The sequence below is a fragment of the Triturus cristatus genome, chromosome 9 (genome assembly GCF_964204655.1).
Source record: "Triturus cristatus chromosome 9, aTriCri1.1, whole genome shotgun sequence".
NCBI classification, from domain to species: domain Eukaryota; kingdom Metazoa; phylum Chordata; class Amphibia; order Caudata; family Salamandridae; genus Triturus; species Triturus cristatus.
In genome coordinates, this window is record NC_140592.1 from 644,984,116 (window position 1) to 645,002,851 (window position 18,736).

Sequence of the window (18,736 nt, forward strand, 5' to 3'; positions counted from 1 at the left end):
CATCCTTTCCGTCCTTCGACTTTAACGGCTGTCCTCGTGGTCAATAGCACTAACTTCGGCACCTTCCACCTCGGCTCAAGAGGGCTCGTCCTGTCAAAGTTCCTTATAAAAATATAATCCCCAGGAGCGATGGAGTGTTCCTTGACCTGGGTGTTGTCAGGGAAGGCGGCGGCAACCTGCGAACGACAAGAGAGTAGTGCAGACATCAAGGAAGCCAGGTAATCTGTCAGCATGTTACTATCAACATCAGTAATCTTTTTAGGCATCGGAGTGCCCCACATATTCGGTGGTCTACCAAAGACCACTTCGTAAGGAGATAAGCCAGTTCTAGAATGGGCTACCATTCGCATGTAAAAGAGGGCAACCGGCAGGGCTACCATCCAATCTACACCTTTTTCTGCACAAATCTTTGCTAGTTTTGTCTTTAAGGTCTGATTGTGCCTTTCTACAAGGCCTGCTGCTTCAGGATGTCGCACACAATGAAACTTCCAGGTATACCCTAACAGAAGGGACACCTGCTTCATGAGTTCAGAGGAGAAAGGCTGACCGTTGTCGGAATATACGACACGCGGTAATCCATAACGTGGAAAAAACTCTCGCACCAATTGTCTGGCGGTAGTTACAGCAGTATAATCAGGGACTGGATAAGCTTCTGTCCATCTTGTGAGTGCACATACAACTACCAGGACATATTTGTAACCTCTACATCTGTTCATTTGGATATAGTCCATTTGGAGGACTTCAAAAGGATGGTCAGGTGGAGAGAATCCACCTTGTTCCACCGGAATGCCTTTACCTGGATTGAATTGGCAACAGATCATACATGTTCTGACTTTTTGTTTCACTGCTGCACGCAGGTGCTTGTTGAACCAGATGTTCTGTAAGCTGTCTAGCATTGCTTTCTCTCCTAAGTGTGCAGGACTATGTGCGGTATTTATGATCACTTGTACCATCGAATCAGGAAGAAACCATGTTGCTTTGCCCTTAGTCATCCAACCCTGATCAGTCAGTACCCCTCCTTGTTCCGACCATTTCTTTAATTCATCTAGAGTAGCATGTGTCTGTATGTCTTGTACATCCCTGGAAGGATCCCTGACTGTCATGGCTTTAGTCATTGATGGTATCTGTGAGTTCGTCATGTCTAGTGGGGTCTGAGCTGTCTGTTTAGCAGTTCGGTCTGCCAGATCATTGCCTTGAGAAATGGTATCTGTGGCTTTAGTATGTGCTTTGCATTTCAGGATAGCTATGGCTGTCGGTAAATGTATCGCTTCCAGAAGGGCTTGTATAAGGGGGCCATGCTGTATCTTGGCCCCGTGAGAGGTCAAGAAACCTCTTTCTCTCCATAGTACTCCAAAATTGTGAACTACCCCGAATGCATATTGTGAATCGGTGTAAATGTTTACTCTCAAGTGCTTAGCTCTTATGCATGCTTGTGTCAGAGCGATGAGCTCTGCTGCTTGTGCTGACAGTATGTCTATTCTTTTAGTCTCTATGATTTCAGTAGCAGTGGTCACTGCATACGCTGCCACTAATTCTCCCGCCCCCGTCCTCATGCATGAGCCGTCAACATAGAGCGTTAGGTCAGGGTCTGGGAGTGCAACATCTGTCAAGTCTTGTCTTGGTTTAGTCACGGTATGTATCACTTCAACACAGTCATGTGGTGGAACGTTTTCTGTACTAGAGGGCAAAAGAGTAGCAGGATTCAGTATGTTGCATCGTCTGATCTCTATGTGTGGTTGAAATAACGTCAGCTCATAACCTGTCAGTCTCGCTACAGTCAGGTGTTGGGTTTGTGTCCGGTTCAAGAGAACCTCTACTGCGTGCGGTACTTGTACTGTCAGGGGGTGGCCCAGCACTAGCGAGTCACTTTGTCTTATGGCTAAGGCCGTTGCTGCAACAGATTTTAGGCACGCAGGCAAAGCCTGGGCTACTGGGTCCAATGTACTAGAAAAATAAGCGCAGGGCTTGTGTTTTCCTGCATGATCTTGTGTGAGGACAGATAGTGCTGTTCCATCCCGCTCTGTCACAAAAAGCATAAAAGATTTGTTGTAATCAGGGGTCGCTAAAACTGGTGCTTGACATAAAGCTCTTTTTAATTCTTCAAATGCCACAGTGTGTTCTTGTGTCCAAGGGAGGACATTAGTAGAAGCTGCCTCCTGTGTCGTCAACTGCATTAAGGGCTTGGCTATGTAAGCATACTGGGGAATCCACTGCCTGCAATATGAAGTGAGGCCAATGAATGCACGTACCTCCTTTTGTGTCTTGGGCTGTGAAAGGCCAGAAATCAATTGAATACGTTCCGGTGTCAGTCGCCTACCCTCCTTGGATAGCAAGTGCCCAAGGTACGCCACTTGCTGTACACAGAATTGTAACTTCGAAGGGGACACTTTGTGCCCCTTGTCAGCCAGAAAGTGTAAAACCGTGAGTGATGCATCTTCGCAGTCAGTTTCTGATCTTGCTGTGATGAGAATGTCATCTACGTACTGTATCAGCGCTGTAGTGGTAGGCATATGAATACTGTCTAGTTGTTGTTTGAGTGCCTGACTGTAGATGCTAGGACTCTCTGTGAAGCCCTGTGGTGCTCTTGTGAATATGAAGCTGCGGCCTTTTAAACTGAAACCAAAAAGATATTGGCTGTCTGGATGTATTGGGATACTGAAAAATGCGTTCTTCAGATCGATAACTGTAAAGAACGTAGCCTCTGCATCAATAGCAGTCAATAATGAAGAAATGTCCGGGACCACCGGGTACTGTGGGACTACACATTTGTTCAATTCTCGCAGGTCCACAACTAATCTATAGACAGGTGGTGCTTTGGGATCAGTTCGCTTAAGAATAGGAAGAACAGGTGAGTTGCATACGTTTGAATCAGTCTCCACCACCACCCCTTGTGCAATGAGTTTGTCGATTAATTTCAGTAACCCTACTTCAGCCTCAGGTGGGATCTTGTATTGTCGTATTCGTGGCAGCACTACTCCTGCTTTGAGGGTGACCTGGTGTGGTGTAATGTTCATGAAACCTACGTCAGTCGGACCTTGTGCCCATAGGTGCTGTGGTAAATTTTGGAGCCTGATGTCAAAATCTTTTATTACAAAATGTCCCTTGAAATCACGTAAATACAGTCGCACTCCTTCTGGCGAGCAACAGATAATTGCTCCCAGTTCCTTTAACGTCTTTATACCAAGTAAGTTTTCTGGACATGATTTAGTAAGCAGTAAGTCTGTTGTATGTATCAGTGGACCAACTCCTAAAGAGACTGGTTCCGAAACCTCATTAATAATTGGCTTTCCTGAAAAACCCAGGGATATGCTCTTTGAGCCCGAGAGGGGTGCCCCTGGAACCTCGGAATGACTGATGGTAGTTCTACTCGCCCCAGTGTCAATCAAAAACTTTTTATCTTGTCCCAGTAAACGTGCATGTACATAAGGACCCTCTTGGTCCACAGGAACTGGAATAAGGGGCAAGTCGAATTCCCTCTCTAGGCTGCTTCATGAATATGCTTGGTATTCTGGATAGTTATGTTGAGCGTGCTGATACATTTGTGCTGTAGCGTGGGTGGGTGCAGGTGCAAGGACTGGCGGTGGCGGCGGTGGAAACGTATCTGATGTCTGATGCGTGTTATTTTCCTTGGGAGGAGATGGACGTGGCTTTGTTTTACCTGTAGCTATATTGTGTTTCAGGACTGCACATTCATTTACGTAGTGGCCTGGCTTCTTGCAATAATTACAGTTCCCTTTAACTGGTGTTGTGCTACTTTTGTTCGTGTTTGTGTTTGGCGGTGCCGATTGGGCCACCAGCATCTTCATCTTTGTGTCTTTCATGCGTCTCTTTTCCTGCTCGTGTTCTTCTCTAATTTTGTTTTGGTGATATTGTAACATTTGTAACATTTGTGAAGGCCTGTTTGCTTGCCAAGTACTCTCAACCTTCAGTACCCTATACTTAATCTCGGGTAGGGAATTTTCTACTAGTTTGCTCACGAAAAGATGGGGATATGATTCGCTACCGGGCTTAAGGCCACTATTGATAGTAAAACATTTCTCAAACCTAGAGTAAAAATCGCTTGTGTCCTCGTCTGGTTTCTGCTTACAGGCTGAAATAGCATCCCAGTCTTCCTTTTTAGTAACTAATAATCTAGGCAAAACTTGTACAAGGAGTTCAGGTAATTCTTTAGCTCGGGGACCCAGACCAACCCCCGGGGCTCTGGCCGTATCCTCTCTTTCCAACACATCCCAGCTAATCTTTTTCTCTCCCACCTCCCAGTCCTTTTCTTTAAGCTTCTCGTAAATACCAGCAGGCAATAGTACTTTCAATAATTTTAGGATGTCAGCATATGTATACTCTCCTAAGCGGAGAATTCCTTTTAGTTCTCGGTGAAAACCCCCCGGGTCTTTATCATGGGAGGGCAACATCTTTTTCATTTCCAGTATCTCTAATTTCGACAAGGGGGTGTAGACATACACCCGTTGTAGAACATTGTTTGTATCTTTTACAGGATGAACTTCTCGTAGGGGGTTCAGCTTGTCGTATAACTGTCGCCTATCATGGGGTGGAGCGGGAAGCAGGGACCTAGTCACGAATTCTATATATTTGTGTCGTAGATCTAGGATGACATTAATCAATTCAGTACCCATGTTCGTCCACCTTTCTAGTACTATGTCGTCCAGCAACTTATACAATAGACCGGGATCAGAATATTGACTCTCATACAACGTAATCAAATGTTGGACCATGTAAACACCAGCTATGCGCTGTTCGTTTGGTGGGAGGCTCAAGAACGTTTGGGCTACTATATCATTATTATATGTATCATGTTGGGACACCCACAGGGTGGCTGACCGTGTTAATTCTTGTTCGGTCGGGGTGAGGGGCTGGTCATTACCTATCCATCTATTCAGGGCCTTTTCGGTAGTTTGGAATAAACTTTCAAGGGAATATCTTTCTTTTATAGCTGTTCCCTGTTTACGGTAATTGAGGCCCTTGGGCCTCTCGAACCGTCGGGCATGGCCCACGTATAGTACTTTGTCTTTGTCCCCGGCTTCGTCATCAGAGGACGACTCAGCCTTTCCGTCCGGTCCTGCTTCGTGTGAGGCTATTATTGCCTTTTGGATTTTGGTCAACATGCTGTCTGTCTGTCCTGATTTATCATGCTGACCAGCATCTATGTGATCACTCCAACCTATATAACAAGGGTGTACGTCCCCGTCACCTTCGTCTTTTTCCCTGATCAGACAGTTAATTAGGAAACGAAGGATATAGTTCTTAACAATTACTTTTCGGTTTTGTGTGGCCTCTGCAATGCACTCAGGACCTTCCCCTGTTCTTATGAAATTGTACATTTTCTTTAGGTGTTTATCCATATCTGGTAATTTTTCCAAATATGCGACTGCTTGTCTAAGTCTTAGTGAAATCACGAGCATATTGCCCTTTCCTGGATCTGGATCGTATATACATTCGGAGACGTCTACTTTTACAGTTGGCCCCCCTCCTGATGCTGTCCCGGATCCCTCCCCGCCGTCCTCGAGCTCCTGGAGCTGGGCCTGTGTTGGGGGTGCAGGGAAAGATCCGTCTAGGTATGCTGGTGGGGATTCCTCTAGGTAGGCGGTAACAAACGCTTCGGATGTTGTTGGTCTTATTTTTCGGGGTACTTGTGGTGGCACTCTAATGGGTCTTTCTACTGGGGCCACTCTTGCTAGTTCCTCTGAAAGGACGGGATAAATACCAGCAACGACAGTATTTCTTTCTCTTTCAGCCTGTTCTCTTTCTACCCGCTCCCCTTCCTCCTGTAACTTCTTTTCTTTGGCTTTTTCAGACTCCTGTCTACTTCTCTCTGCTTTGTGGAACTCTTTCTCTGTTCTTCTATGTTACTCCTTGCGCCAAAACTCAATGGCATCCTTCTGAGCAGGTCTACATTTTCTCTTCCATATCTCTTCCTCTACCTTCATAATGCATTCCGCATCCCACGTTCCCGTGATAGGCCATCTATACTGTATCTCTAAATCCTTCGTGTAATCCACCCATAGCTCTAAAAACAACACGGCATCTAAACCATGTTTACAGTACATAAAATGTCCAGGTGTGTCTCTAGGCGGAATGTTAACTGATTTCTCTAATACACCTTTCCTAGTACCTATTTTACGTAGTTTTGAAAATAACGACATGTTGAAATGTAACCCAAAAAAAAATCACAATAAAACAATCTTACATTCGAACCTGACACATTCAAACCTAACTGAACCTGACTAAGACAATAACATTCATACAGTTGAATCGGTGCACCTGAATACTTGAATACTTGAATGACTCTATGCATGCACTTGTATACTTGAATACTTGAAAACTCTATGCACTAGAATACAGCACAACCATACCGGTCTCACAAGTGAGACACGTCTTTACTGTGTTCATTAAACGCCAGAAACCGGTCCTAGGATGCTTGATTCCGGTCCAGGGAAGACATGGCTTGGCAGTTCGGGCTGGACTGTTCCCATGAGGCACAGGGTCAAGACTGATTTGCATATGGCCATGTCTAAACTGGGGTGGCGTAGTGGGCAAAAGAACGATGGATTTAACCCAGATCTCTTGACTGGGGGAGAATGTCTGCATTGTCAGCATTCCGTCCATCATTTGTTTCTTGTAACTCTTGTTCGATCTGGGCAGCCTGCTAGGTTTGTGGAGGCCTTGGAGCTCCCCCAGGGTCGAAATTGGCCAGGGGAGGAGGGCAGCGTGGCCCCCTTCCCTTAGTTATGATACCAGGCCCTGGGGGTTGGGGTCCCTGGGGGCAAAGTCAGCTCAAGGAGGGTGGCCACATGCCCCCTCCCCCTTATTTCAACACCAGGGGATGGGGTCCAGAAAGTCAGAATTAGCCCCCTCCCCCAAATATGAATGCCGTGCCCCAGAGATGGGGTGCCTGGGGCCAAAGTCAGCCCAAAGAGGAGGGCCATGTGTCCCCCCTCCCAATCACGCTGGGCCCTGAGGGATGGGCTCCCCGGGGCCCAATATAGCATTCCCCTCCACCAACAATAACATTAGACCCTGAGGAATGGAGTCCCGGGCCAGGGAGGAGGGCTGTGTGCCCTCCTCCCCCTACAAATTACACCAGGCCACAGGGGATGGGTCCCCAGGGCCTGGTCACCAAAGGTATCCCACCTAGTATGATGAAAGCTCGACACTAAAATCTTGTGGCGCCAACCACTTAAGCGCAGGGAAGGAAGCAATTCATTTTTGTTAAATAACCCTCACACTCTCTAGTAGTGTCATGCTTCATCATTGGGTTCACCCTGACTCCTAAAAGTCAGTGTGGGCTTGACAGTATTTCAGGGTATTTTTCTATATTTCTTTCAATGAAGAGTGCAGATAGCTGCACTCTCGGGAATGGTAAATAGTATACTTATCTCCCATCCAGTACTGTATTGTTTCGAGTCTGCCTGCAAAAGAAACATTAGTGAGAATAATCACGTGTCCGACTTGCGCTGCAACTATTTCACCCATATATTACCAGCGAATTGGGTGCTATATTGTGCTTTCATTCTACAAACTTAGTATGATTTGTGATTAAAATGAGCCTTCTGGGGATAATATTGTCCCATATGATCGCACTTCACGAGTCATGATGTCATTTACATCTTTACATAAACGTCCTGTAAATTGTTAAACATCATAGTTTTTACATCGTCACGTCACATGCATCCTGTACCTTTACTCTCACACTCATACTTCTGGGTATAAAATGCCCGTTAATCTTCTCTTATCATTCGTAATAGCCTGTTGTATCACAGCTACTTCCCTATTAAGACGGTTCTACTATGTCTCAAGGGTCTGTTGTTCAAAGGGGGGGGTGGGGGTAGCTTTGTAGTCAAACTCTGTAGATGGATTGATCCAAAGTAAAGGACGGAGACAAAACAATAGACACTTGCTTCATTAGAAACATGTGACTAAAGCCTCACGCATGCTGTTGTCAGTTGTCCCAAGGATGATCATAGTCATCCTCGCCTCTCTACTTACTTCCTCAAAGGTCCTGCCCCACAGCCACACATATTTGGGTCCGCGTCTCTCTGCATTTGTAACTCACTATGCTGGGCTGCGGCTTATAAAGCATTCTTGCCTGCCCTTCTCCTGATTGCCCGGGATGCGGGGCCCCACCCGGAGCTTTCTATGATGTCATTTCCATGTGTCCCGGACGGGACTACGGAAGAGTATGGCATCATGGGGATTGAAGTTCATTCCCTTACGTGACCAAGGTTACTGCCTATCGCCCGATCCATCAGGTTGTAGGGCGATCGTTGTCAATCAATGCTTTGCACTATTGTTTACGGCTGTGAAAGGGACCGAGGTGATACTAATGTACCGGGTGTAAACAATGAAAGTAGCCCCATCATGCGGAGAGTAACCCACTTATTCTCTGTGCATTTCAGATGGTGTTATAGCAAATTGCAGTTAGTTATGCTATGCCCTTGGCGAGAGCCAATATAAAGGTGTCCTGGGCTAATGGTCCCAGCTACATAAATTCACATTTATTTTGGGAGCCAATCCTGATGTCACTTTCTTTTTGTTTATCATCATTAGATTATGATCTATCTGGCTAAAGGATCCTGGTTATATTGCTTCAACATGAGATGCATTAGTTGGCAGAGAACGCACCTAACATGTATACATCATGACTTCATCATGACGTTTTCTTGTTTTTAGTTGGTATGGTCAGTGAGGATATCTGTTTGTGCGTATATGCTTCGAGGGAAATTGGAACCTCAGCAATGATATATATGTACGCAAAGTGTTCATATCACGTTATTTTCGATTGAATCAGCTGATTCTATGGGATGGAATCATTGAGTTCCTGTGTGTGGTTTTGTAATCTGTAGACCCACTGCCTTTTCTTCTCCAGTATCCATTCCAGATCGTTGTCCATATGTCCCTTCTCAACATAATGGGCAGTGAGTTTGGTAGCTGTGATTGCTCGGCTGATTGTACTTCTATGTTCACTTATTCGTACTTTCACCTTCCTGTTGGTCATACCAATGTATTTGGCCTTGCAGGGGCATGTGATCATATATACGATGTTCTCTATGTTACAGTTTCTATGATCCCTCTGTTCCCATGGGTGTTCCAGTTCCACGTCTACATGGGTAGTGTGGGTAGTGAACTGGCAAACGACCCATGAGCCGCACGGATATTGGTCCTTCACCTGTGGTTGGTTCCATAAAGTCAGTTGAGTATTCTGTTTCGGTTTCCAACTGTCAATGTGTATTAAAGTGTTCCTAATGCTTTTGTTGCATCTAAACGAAAACACTGACTTTTGAATCTCAAGTTTGTTTGAAGTGAGTATGTGCCACTTGTTGTTAGTTATTTTCTTGATGGCATTGGAAGAAGCATTGTAGGTCGTGACACATATTAAAGTGTTCGTCTCCAGTAAGGCAGACTGTGGTGCGTTCCGAGACCTTTTGTGTGCTTGTTCAAAAACCTTTCTAGCGTAAGATTTCTCCTATAGTTTTTTAGTGAGTTTGTCAGCCTGTCTGATGTAGTTTTCAAGATCTGAGCAGTTCCTGCGGATTCTTAGGTGCTGTCTGATAGGGATATTTTCCCTCAGTGATCGTGGGTATGCACTATTGAAGTGGAGTTGGCAATTGCGGGCTGTCGGTTTAGTATATAGCGTACTCTCCAATTTCCCATTTTTGGCTATAACATTGATATCCAAGAATGACATCTTTGCATTGTTAGATGACATAGTGAAGCGTAAAAAATGGATTTAGATGGTTTATCCAATTTTCAAATGTTTTTGTGCATTCTTCGTCCCCATGGCAGATGATGAGGATATGGTCTATGTATCTCAACACGCTGCGGATATTGCCAGTGTATGGGTTGTTGAACCCCCACCCCACGGAGGACCAGCCAGGAACCCCGTGTTCGGGGAGGGCAAGGAGAAGAGGAAGACGGGGTTCAGTCCGCAGGAAGACCGGATCATCGTCACGGAGGTGATAGAACACTACCAACAACTGTTCGTCACCTCCACTGCATCATTGGCAACACAGACGGAAAAATGGCAGTCCATCGTCACCAACGTGAATGCAGTTGGAGTGTCGAGGAGGTCTATGGAGGAGGTCAAGAGGCGCTGGCATGAAGTGCACAGCCAAACCAAGGAGAAACTCGCTGCCAACAAGAATGCAGCAAAGGCGACTGGTGGTGGGAGTCCTGCACCACAGGAGGAGCTGGATGAGCTGGAGGAAATGGTGGCCACAGTCATCAGTGTGGAGACGGTGCAAGGAGTTGGGGTCTGGACACAGCTCGATATGACCTGACCCAACATCAACAGGGTGAGTAATGACCAGGGACTGGGAGGACGGATGGAGATGGGCACAATGGCACACATGCACAATCATGTGCAGCACACTGCATACCCACAATGAGTGTGGAACATGTCCCTGATACCCTTGGCACACTGCAGCACACATAGAAACACCAATGTGCACAAATGGGCTCCCCTCCATATCACCAATGTCACAACCTACCCATGCACATGTGCTGAATCCAGAAAAGCAGCGGCTCTGTGAGCCACACGGACAGTGCAAGTGACACTGCATGACAGATAGCATGGCTGCAGTCACAATACATGACATGGTGCACAAGACCACTCAAAGAAATGACAAACATCACTATACAAAAAGCTGATAAGGGAGGAGCCCTAGTAGTCATGAATACGGAATTTTACACAGAGTGTTAAATCACATCTACAAGATGCCAATACATATCGCAGACTTGAGCAAGATCCAACTGATGCCTTTGTAAGCACATTAAAAATAATTCTGGATAAAGCATTAGAAATGAAATGGATAACAACAAAAACATACCAATTTCTAAATGTCAAATATCCCAGGAGACCTCAGTTTTATATGCTCTCAAAAATACATAAACATGCCACCTTACCACCGTTTAGACCCATAGTGTCCGCCTGTGGATCAATTTCAGAACCTTTAGGACAATATTTGGATTGGTTTCTGCAATCGCTGGTACAAAAATGGAATACCTACATTAAGGGCACAACCGCATTTTTAAATCTATTGAACACGGTTGAAATACCAATAAATGAAGAACTATGGCTATGTTCAATTGATGTAACAGCTTTGTATACCTCTATCCCGCACAATGAAGGGTTAGAAGCCATGGAATGGATCTTACTGGAAAACGAAGTTACAGGAACAGATAAGTCTTTTCTGTTAGAACTACTTCATTTTGCATTATTTCATAGTTACCTAGAATGGAATAATGAATTCTACGAACAATGCAGTGGAACATCGATGGGTTTTGCGGGGGCACCTTCCTACGCGAATACCTTTATGGCAAAATTTGAAAACGACCATATATTGAACAATTCACAATGGACAAGTGGTATCATGGTATTCAAAAGATATATTGATGATATTTTTATATTATGGAAGGGAGCTGGAGAACATCTTATGAGAAACATCCAAATACTGAATCAAGTGCACGACAGAATTAAATTTACCCATGAAATGGATAGAAACGAATTGGCTTTTTTGGATGTAAGAATAACCATAAAAGATGGTCAAATCAACACTAAGGTTCACACCAAAGTTACCGATAGAAACAGCAGCCTCCATTTTGACAGTTTTCATCACCACTCATTGAAGACACATTTACCGTTGTCTCAATTTATCCGTTACAAAAGGATCACATCAGACCCCAATGATTTGTCCTCCATAATTGATACGCATATCCAAAAATACATGAAACGAGGATATCCAAAAAAAATACTTCAAGATTCCAAAATGAAAGTCCTATCCATGAACAGAGGATCTCTTCTCAACAAACAAGTAAGAACAGACAAAAAACTCACAGTATGTGTATTGAAACATTCAGTGCAAACCAGTCAAATCACAACTATCATGAAAAAACATTGGTCTCTTATCACAGAAGAACCAGACCTTCGACCATTGGTAGCAAACCAAATCACATTTGCATACAAAAGGTCAAGAAATTTAAAAGAACTAATGAAGAGCTCTCACATGGCAAACAAACAAATCATACACAAAGGAATGAGGAAATGTGAAAATTGCATGCACTGCAATAATGTGATGACTGGCCAAGATTTTACTCATCCAACGACTGGGAAAAGAATTACTTTATTACACTCAAGTACGAGTGACACTAAAGTAGTAATTTATGGAATTAAATGTCCCTGTGGGAAGTTATACATAGGACAAATGGAACGCAAGATAAAAATAAGAATAACAGAACATAAAAGCAACATCAGAAATAAGAACTTAAAATCCGCATTGTCCAGACATTGGACAGAAGCAGGTCATAACATTGCACAACTGAGATTCACGATAATGGAAGTAATAAAACCACATCCTACTATGGATGCCCATAAACAAAGACTGAGAGCGGAATATTTTTGGATCAGGAAAATGGACAGCATGCAACCGAAAGGAATCAATGATAGAATTGAATTATCATGCTTTCTTTGAACATTTGTTGAGGATGCAATATTGTATTCCTGCTTGAATCCCATATTACCATCCCAATTCAAGATGGCTGAACTCATGAACTTTTGGTTTTCAGATGATATTTCGTTTGGAACATACATTGTTGATTTAATTTGCTTTTCACATTGTTTGCATTGTTTATGAAAGATGGATAAGCCTTTTGACATTTTTTCATGTTTCACTTTTTAATATCCTAAATGTGAGTTTGTACTTGCGCATTGTTTTAAACATATGCCAGTAGTTATTTGTTTAAACAACTAGTAACATCGGAGTATCACACGATCAACTGGTTCTATAGCTATATTCACGCGTTTGAACCAATCAGAGTTTAATTAAGAAATAGAATTCAAGTTCACACGTATATACTTTATTTCTATTGGTTAATAGACACGTGGCATCCCCACACACGCAAGAGTCTTAGACGGGTCTCGAGTGTGTAAACACGTCATTTTGACGGGAACCAATCAACACAGGTTTACAATAGCACCAATACGTGAAATTCTTATAAGGTAATTGTATTGGAAGACTTGAACACATTTAAACCAATCAGGATTCACATAAATACCATAGACACGTGAACGTTCACTAACTCGATTTCCATTGGAAGACGAATACGCGGCAATTTTACACCAGGAAGTAAGTACATGACACACTCACGCAAACAGAGAACAACTAGGTTACCGATTTTTCAATTTATCATTTACTTAACTTATGTAGTCAGCATTATGTTAAGGATTTATTTGAACGTGATTGGAGATAATACGAAAACCAGTTACCGTTTTGATAAACTAAAGAAAGTTACTGGTATTCACTTATATCGGCCTCTTTTCTAACATCAAATCTAGAGATGCATTACCTTTAAAGAGTAGCGAGGTATTAGCTAGAAATTGTCCATTAAGTAATTAGAGCATTGTACTTGTACTTCACATAAGAGTTAAATAGGCTGAACAGCCCTGTAAATTTCCTTTTTTCTTTCCAATTACAGACCCCTGAGGAAGGGTCTACTTATCGACCCGAAATGCATTGGGTGATTGTAAAATTGTAAAATGACAGTAAATTCAGATGAAATGGTTGTGAATAAACATAAGGATGATAAATCAAGAGTACGTCTTTGAAAGAATTTTTTTGAAAGTTGTTGATAAGAAGTAGACCTATATAAGTCTTAGTATACCTGTGCGCGCCACCAATTCGGAAGAGGAACCTACCACTTTCGACCAATTTGACATGGTGCACAAGACGACATTGATATGGCTGAGTGTGGACCACATCCGTAAAGGAGCAGGTCACACTCTGGCACATCCACAGGCACCTACAACCCATGACGTCAAAAACACATCTGCAGACAAACAATGCACAAGAGTACAAAATTTGTCCAAGAGCACAAATTAACCAAGTCGCAAACATCCCAGCACCCGAAAAGCACACAAGTCAAAGGCACACCGAGCTGTAGGGGCAACTCGCCAACAATGCAGCACACACACATAGCAATCACAGTACATCAACATTGACTACAATGTGGTACAAAGTGCAACCCTTACACCACAGGACAGAGGACACAACTGGTGCCACTTGTGCATAGAAATTGGCCAATGACATCTGGCATTACATGACACTGTGAGATGATAATGTACGAGTACAACCACACATCCGTCATGTACTCGAAATGTCCACTGTCTCCCATCAAATAGGCAGCTTCACCTAAACAGCCACAATGTACATTGTCATGCAGTCTGAATGTAAACATCTACAATGCGTCAACATACATGGAACACACTGTTAACCTGCATCTCCCTGTTACATTGCAGAGGGACAATAAACACCTCCTGCAGAGCAGACCACACATCTCTACAGTGATGATGAAGAGGACACCCTGCACATTTGCCCAGACACCCTCCAATGGCTAATGGACAGTCTCCACACCCCACCCCCAGGAACAGGGCAGCCCAACTGCATCACGGTGACCCCACACCCTGCACACACCACCACGGCTGGCTCACAGGACCTCCACGACCAACAAATGGAATTTCAATGCTGTGTGTTAGGGTGCCAGGAGAAGATGGCGGATCAGCTGCAGGTGGGGCTCGACCTCATGGCAGCCAAACTCGATGCCATACGTGGATGTTTGAGTCCCATCAGGGACCACTTACAGTCCCTGACAGACACCCACTGTCCGCACCATGCTCACCAACAATCCTTGGCTGACCTCGCTGGGGCCATTACTCGGATACAAAAACTATCTAGTCAGACAGGCTACAGCGATGACAGCACGGAGTTGGCACAGATGCGGAGGACAATGGAGACCATGGAGCTGATGCAGCCTGGAAGTATGGCTGCCAGAGCTGAACACCAGCGAGACGTAGCTGTGATCTTCCATGCCTTGCAGATCCTCATCTTGCCATTGCTGCCACTGAGCCTGTACCAGATGAGTGCAGCAGGAACCTTGACACACACATTTCCGCCCCCTGACGTGTCATTGGCACACAGTGATGCCGCCCTATCACCTTCACACTTTGATGTGTCCGTGGCACACAGTGATGCAGCCATAACACCACCACACACACCTGACACTCCGGACACAGAAGACGTCTCAGAGGAGTAAGATGTGTAGGGTAATGACTGTGTGAGGAAGGAGGTAGTAGCATCCATCCCCACCACATGGCCTGTCCCTGCCTGGTTCCACCCTATGCATCATGGCCTGGAACGCAAAAGACACAACAACACCTCCCACTGTCCCCCGAAACGCTCTGCGACATTCACCTGGACCCCGACATGACCTGCCATATCTGCTCTGGTACCAATGACACAGCAATCCGGCTGCGGACTGAACTCTTCCTATTCAGATTAACTTTGCATTCCCCCAAGGACTCTGGTTGGCCCACCACTGGGCAACCATGTTATGTGAACTTGAACTGGTCGTGTACTGCTCCAGCTGCAAGACTACCCAGAATGTGAATAAAACATTCCAAATCACACAGATGTGTCATGTCTATGTTCACTCACGTATAAAAGTATGGATGAATGTAGGGACATTGATTGAACAAAAAGGTACACCCTGATAAAAGTTATCAATGCGCATGTTTGACCCTGACCCACATGGCCAATTAAATGACTGTGAAGGTGTGAACTAGCTGTGAGCTCATTGCACAAGAACAACAATCTCGCAACCCCCCAACGTAACCCCACATCCATGTATTAATTAGGGCTGCGTGTAGAAATGTCAAAATTGGTGGCACTCCTGAAGTAGTGTCCCCATCGCATGTGGCTACAGAACATCTCTTCGCATGACCTACTCACACACATCAGTGTGGATACAGCCTGTTTTGATGGCTCACATTGATCCACATGGCAAGAAGTTGGACACCATACTCACATTGCTGAAGACACGTAAGAGCACAGGTCTACAAGCAACTATCCCAAACACAATGTCTGGCTCACAGAGGTGGAGTTGCCTTTAGGGACTCACCGCCAATGTACATGCGGCAGTCTGTCCCTCCCTGTGTACGGACAATGCTCATTGAGGCACACGATTTGTCATACTAATCAACACTCATCACAGTTGTACACTGGTGAAGCTGCGTAGACTTTATTAGCATGTGCGTGTCAGTATAGGCAAGGAATGGGCCACAACATGCGGACAAATGCTTAAGACACTTACAGGCAGCATGGGAACGTGTCGAGGTGCAAGAAATGGGGAGGCAAAAATTAACACAAATCATTACGGATGACAACAGTCTCAGCCCACCTTGCCTTGCGCGATCAGTCATGTGATGTTTGACATCTGCTCATTGCCCCGTGTCAGGGGACACGACTCAGAGCCCATGGGATCTGCATGGAGCTGTACCACCGGACTGCACCAACTGTGTGATCTGCAGACAGTGAGCAGGTGAAAGGGACCAACAAGGTCACATGTCGTGCTACATTGCCATGTGTGTAGTCTCCCTCCAGCAGTATGTCAGATTTAGGAACGTTGCCAAACGATGCTGTGCAGCTCTGCCCTTGGGGCTGCATCACCTTGCACAGGTGTCTAACAACACGTGTAGGTGCACTCACATGCATTCTGAGTCCGGGTGCATGCAGACATGTCCACTGTTGTTCTGGGATATGTGACCATTCCTACACGACGTTGGTACTTGTGCTGTGGGTGTCAATCAGTTGTGGCCGCAGGAAGGTAGTTACTCGTCCATGAATGCAAGGCGCAGCTTCATAGGGTATCAGTTCCAAAAGTACGTCGTTCTCGATTTCAAGGAACACGAGGGAGAGCCAATCCATTAACTGGTCCGGACAGGTGTGCTCCGTCCACGCAGTTTCACCAATCCGCAACACAGCCCAATAGAGAAGCGCCTCAATGTGGTCACTGCACATGATGACTTGTGCAATCTCCCATCCACTACTGCCAGAACACATGCCACAGATCAAAGCATCCCATGCACAGGTATCCCAGTTACACCCCTGTCCGTTGGCCAACAGGGGGCGCACACACAAGTCATAATCCAGTTCAGCTACAGTTGTGTTGGATAGGCAGACATCCATGGGCCACTAGAATGTGCATGATCAACAGTGGAACCAGGGCTGGACGTAGGTGACGTACGCAAGACGGAAACTCAGACGGTAACTGATTTACAAAACTGCCAGTGGCAGTGATCCCAACAGATGCAGCATTCGTGCACGGTACAGTTCCACGTTACAGGGGTTGTGCATGTGCCCGAAATTGCCTGCCATTGCGTTTGTTGGTCTCGTACCACCGGTACTCCTCAGACCGGCGGCAGTTCTGTGGACGATATGCCACAGCACGGAGCAATGAGTCTTATGTGTGTTCAACGTTTGGACGTATGTTGTTTTTTACCAATGTGTCAGGAGCATCCCATGCAGGTGTACCTCGAGCAGGGACAAGTGTGTGTGGGGTGTGGACACGGTCTTTCATTAACGCAGGTCGTGGTGTGGGAGTCGTCAGAGTCTGGTATGGTATCTCACTCAGGGGGTGCCGGCCGCAATTAAGACCAAGATTGGAGGTTTGGATGTCCTTCCACCTTGTGTATTGAGACAAAGGAGCTTTCATGCCTAATTTTAGTCTGACTACTGCTTGCATTTCTAAAATGTGATGTGGCCTTTGCGTTGAAATTGATGCCAGGCCTTAGATTTAGGGTGCACCAATTGTGAAACACACGCAACAGTTGGCATGTATGAGCCAAGGGCCCGATTGGCCTTGCACTTCTTGTTCAGTCTCTGTCTTTCTCTCTCTTTCTTTCTCTCTTTCTTTCTCTCTTTCTCTCTCTCTCTCTCTCTCTCTCTCTCTCTCTGTCCTTTGATGAGTGCCTGACACACCTTCTTATCTTGGATATTGTCTTGCAGGCTGTCACTTACAGACTGTCCAGGAATGACCCGGCCATGACTCTTCCAAATAGTTGTTTGGAGACAAATTTGATTGTGATATTTTGTTTGAACAGTCTATGGTGAATGATTGATTCTGCTTTATCTGTACTCACATGACTGTTATTTGTTGTAATTCTGTGACGTCAGGTGAATGATTTTGTTCATGATTTTGGGACGTTGATGTACAATCTCTTGGTCCGGGGAGGTGGGGGTGCCTGGGGTAGGGCCCCGGGGGGGGGGGGGGTGTTGGGCGGTCCATGCGGGTGGCAGTGGGTGTTGTGGCCCTCTTCGGGGTCCAAGCTGCATGATCGTTGGCTCCATGGCATCTGTTGTTCTTCAGGTGTGGCTCTGGGCTGGGCTCCCTTTTCTGGTGCAGGTTGTAGTCCGACTTTACATGAGGTGAGAGCAGGTGTTAAATTCCTGCTGCTAACGCACCTTATTGCCTGTTTTGTGATCTTATCGCAGATCTGGCTTGTCGTTGAGAATGTTGTGATGTGGTGTTGTGGCAGCTTTTTGCACAGTAACGCCTACTCTGCATCTCATTAGCGTTAGTTGCCAGGGTCATCTGTGGCAATACTTTTTGCAGCTGCTATTGCGGGTAAACTGGTTATATGGGCTGTTAGCACCAGCTTGTGAATGGGACGAATAAATTAATCGTGACTTTGGCTGCAATAAAGTGCCGATAGCTCGGCGATAGATCCTTGAGAATATGCCCCCAAATGTGTTCCTCCTCCAGCTGGCTCATGTATAAGCAAGCAATGCTGGGGGCAAAAGTACTGCCCATGGAAGTTGCAGAAACTTATAGGTAGAGTTGGTCGTCATTCTTGAAAAAAGTCCCCGTAAGGGTCATATGCATTAGTGTCATG

The 18,736-nt window shown here is 45.2% G+C and overlaps 1 protein-coding gene across 1 annotated transcript in view; it reads left to right on the plus strand.

Moving 5' to 3' along the window:
* LOC146798429 (myb-related transcription factor, partner of profilin-like) overlaps positions 1–14,564 on the plus strand; it is a 91,129-nt gene extending 76,565 nt beyond the window's left edge. The window contains exons 2-3 of the mRNA XM_085627968.1: positions 9,799–10,307; positions 14,306–14,564. Of these exons, the coding sequence (XP_085484094.1) occupies positions 9,810–10,292 (483 nt within the window). The 5' untranslated portion in view covers positions 9,799–9,809 and the 3' untranslated portion in view covers positions 10,293–10,307; positions 14,306–14,564. The remainder of the gene's footprint in view (positions 1–9,798; positions 10,308–14,305) is intronic.
* The last annotated feature ends 4,172 nt before the right edge of the window (positions 14,565–18,736 follow it).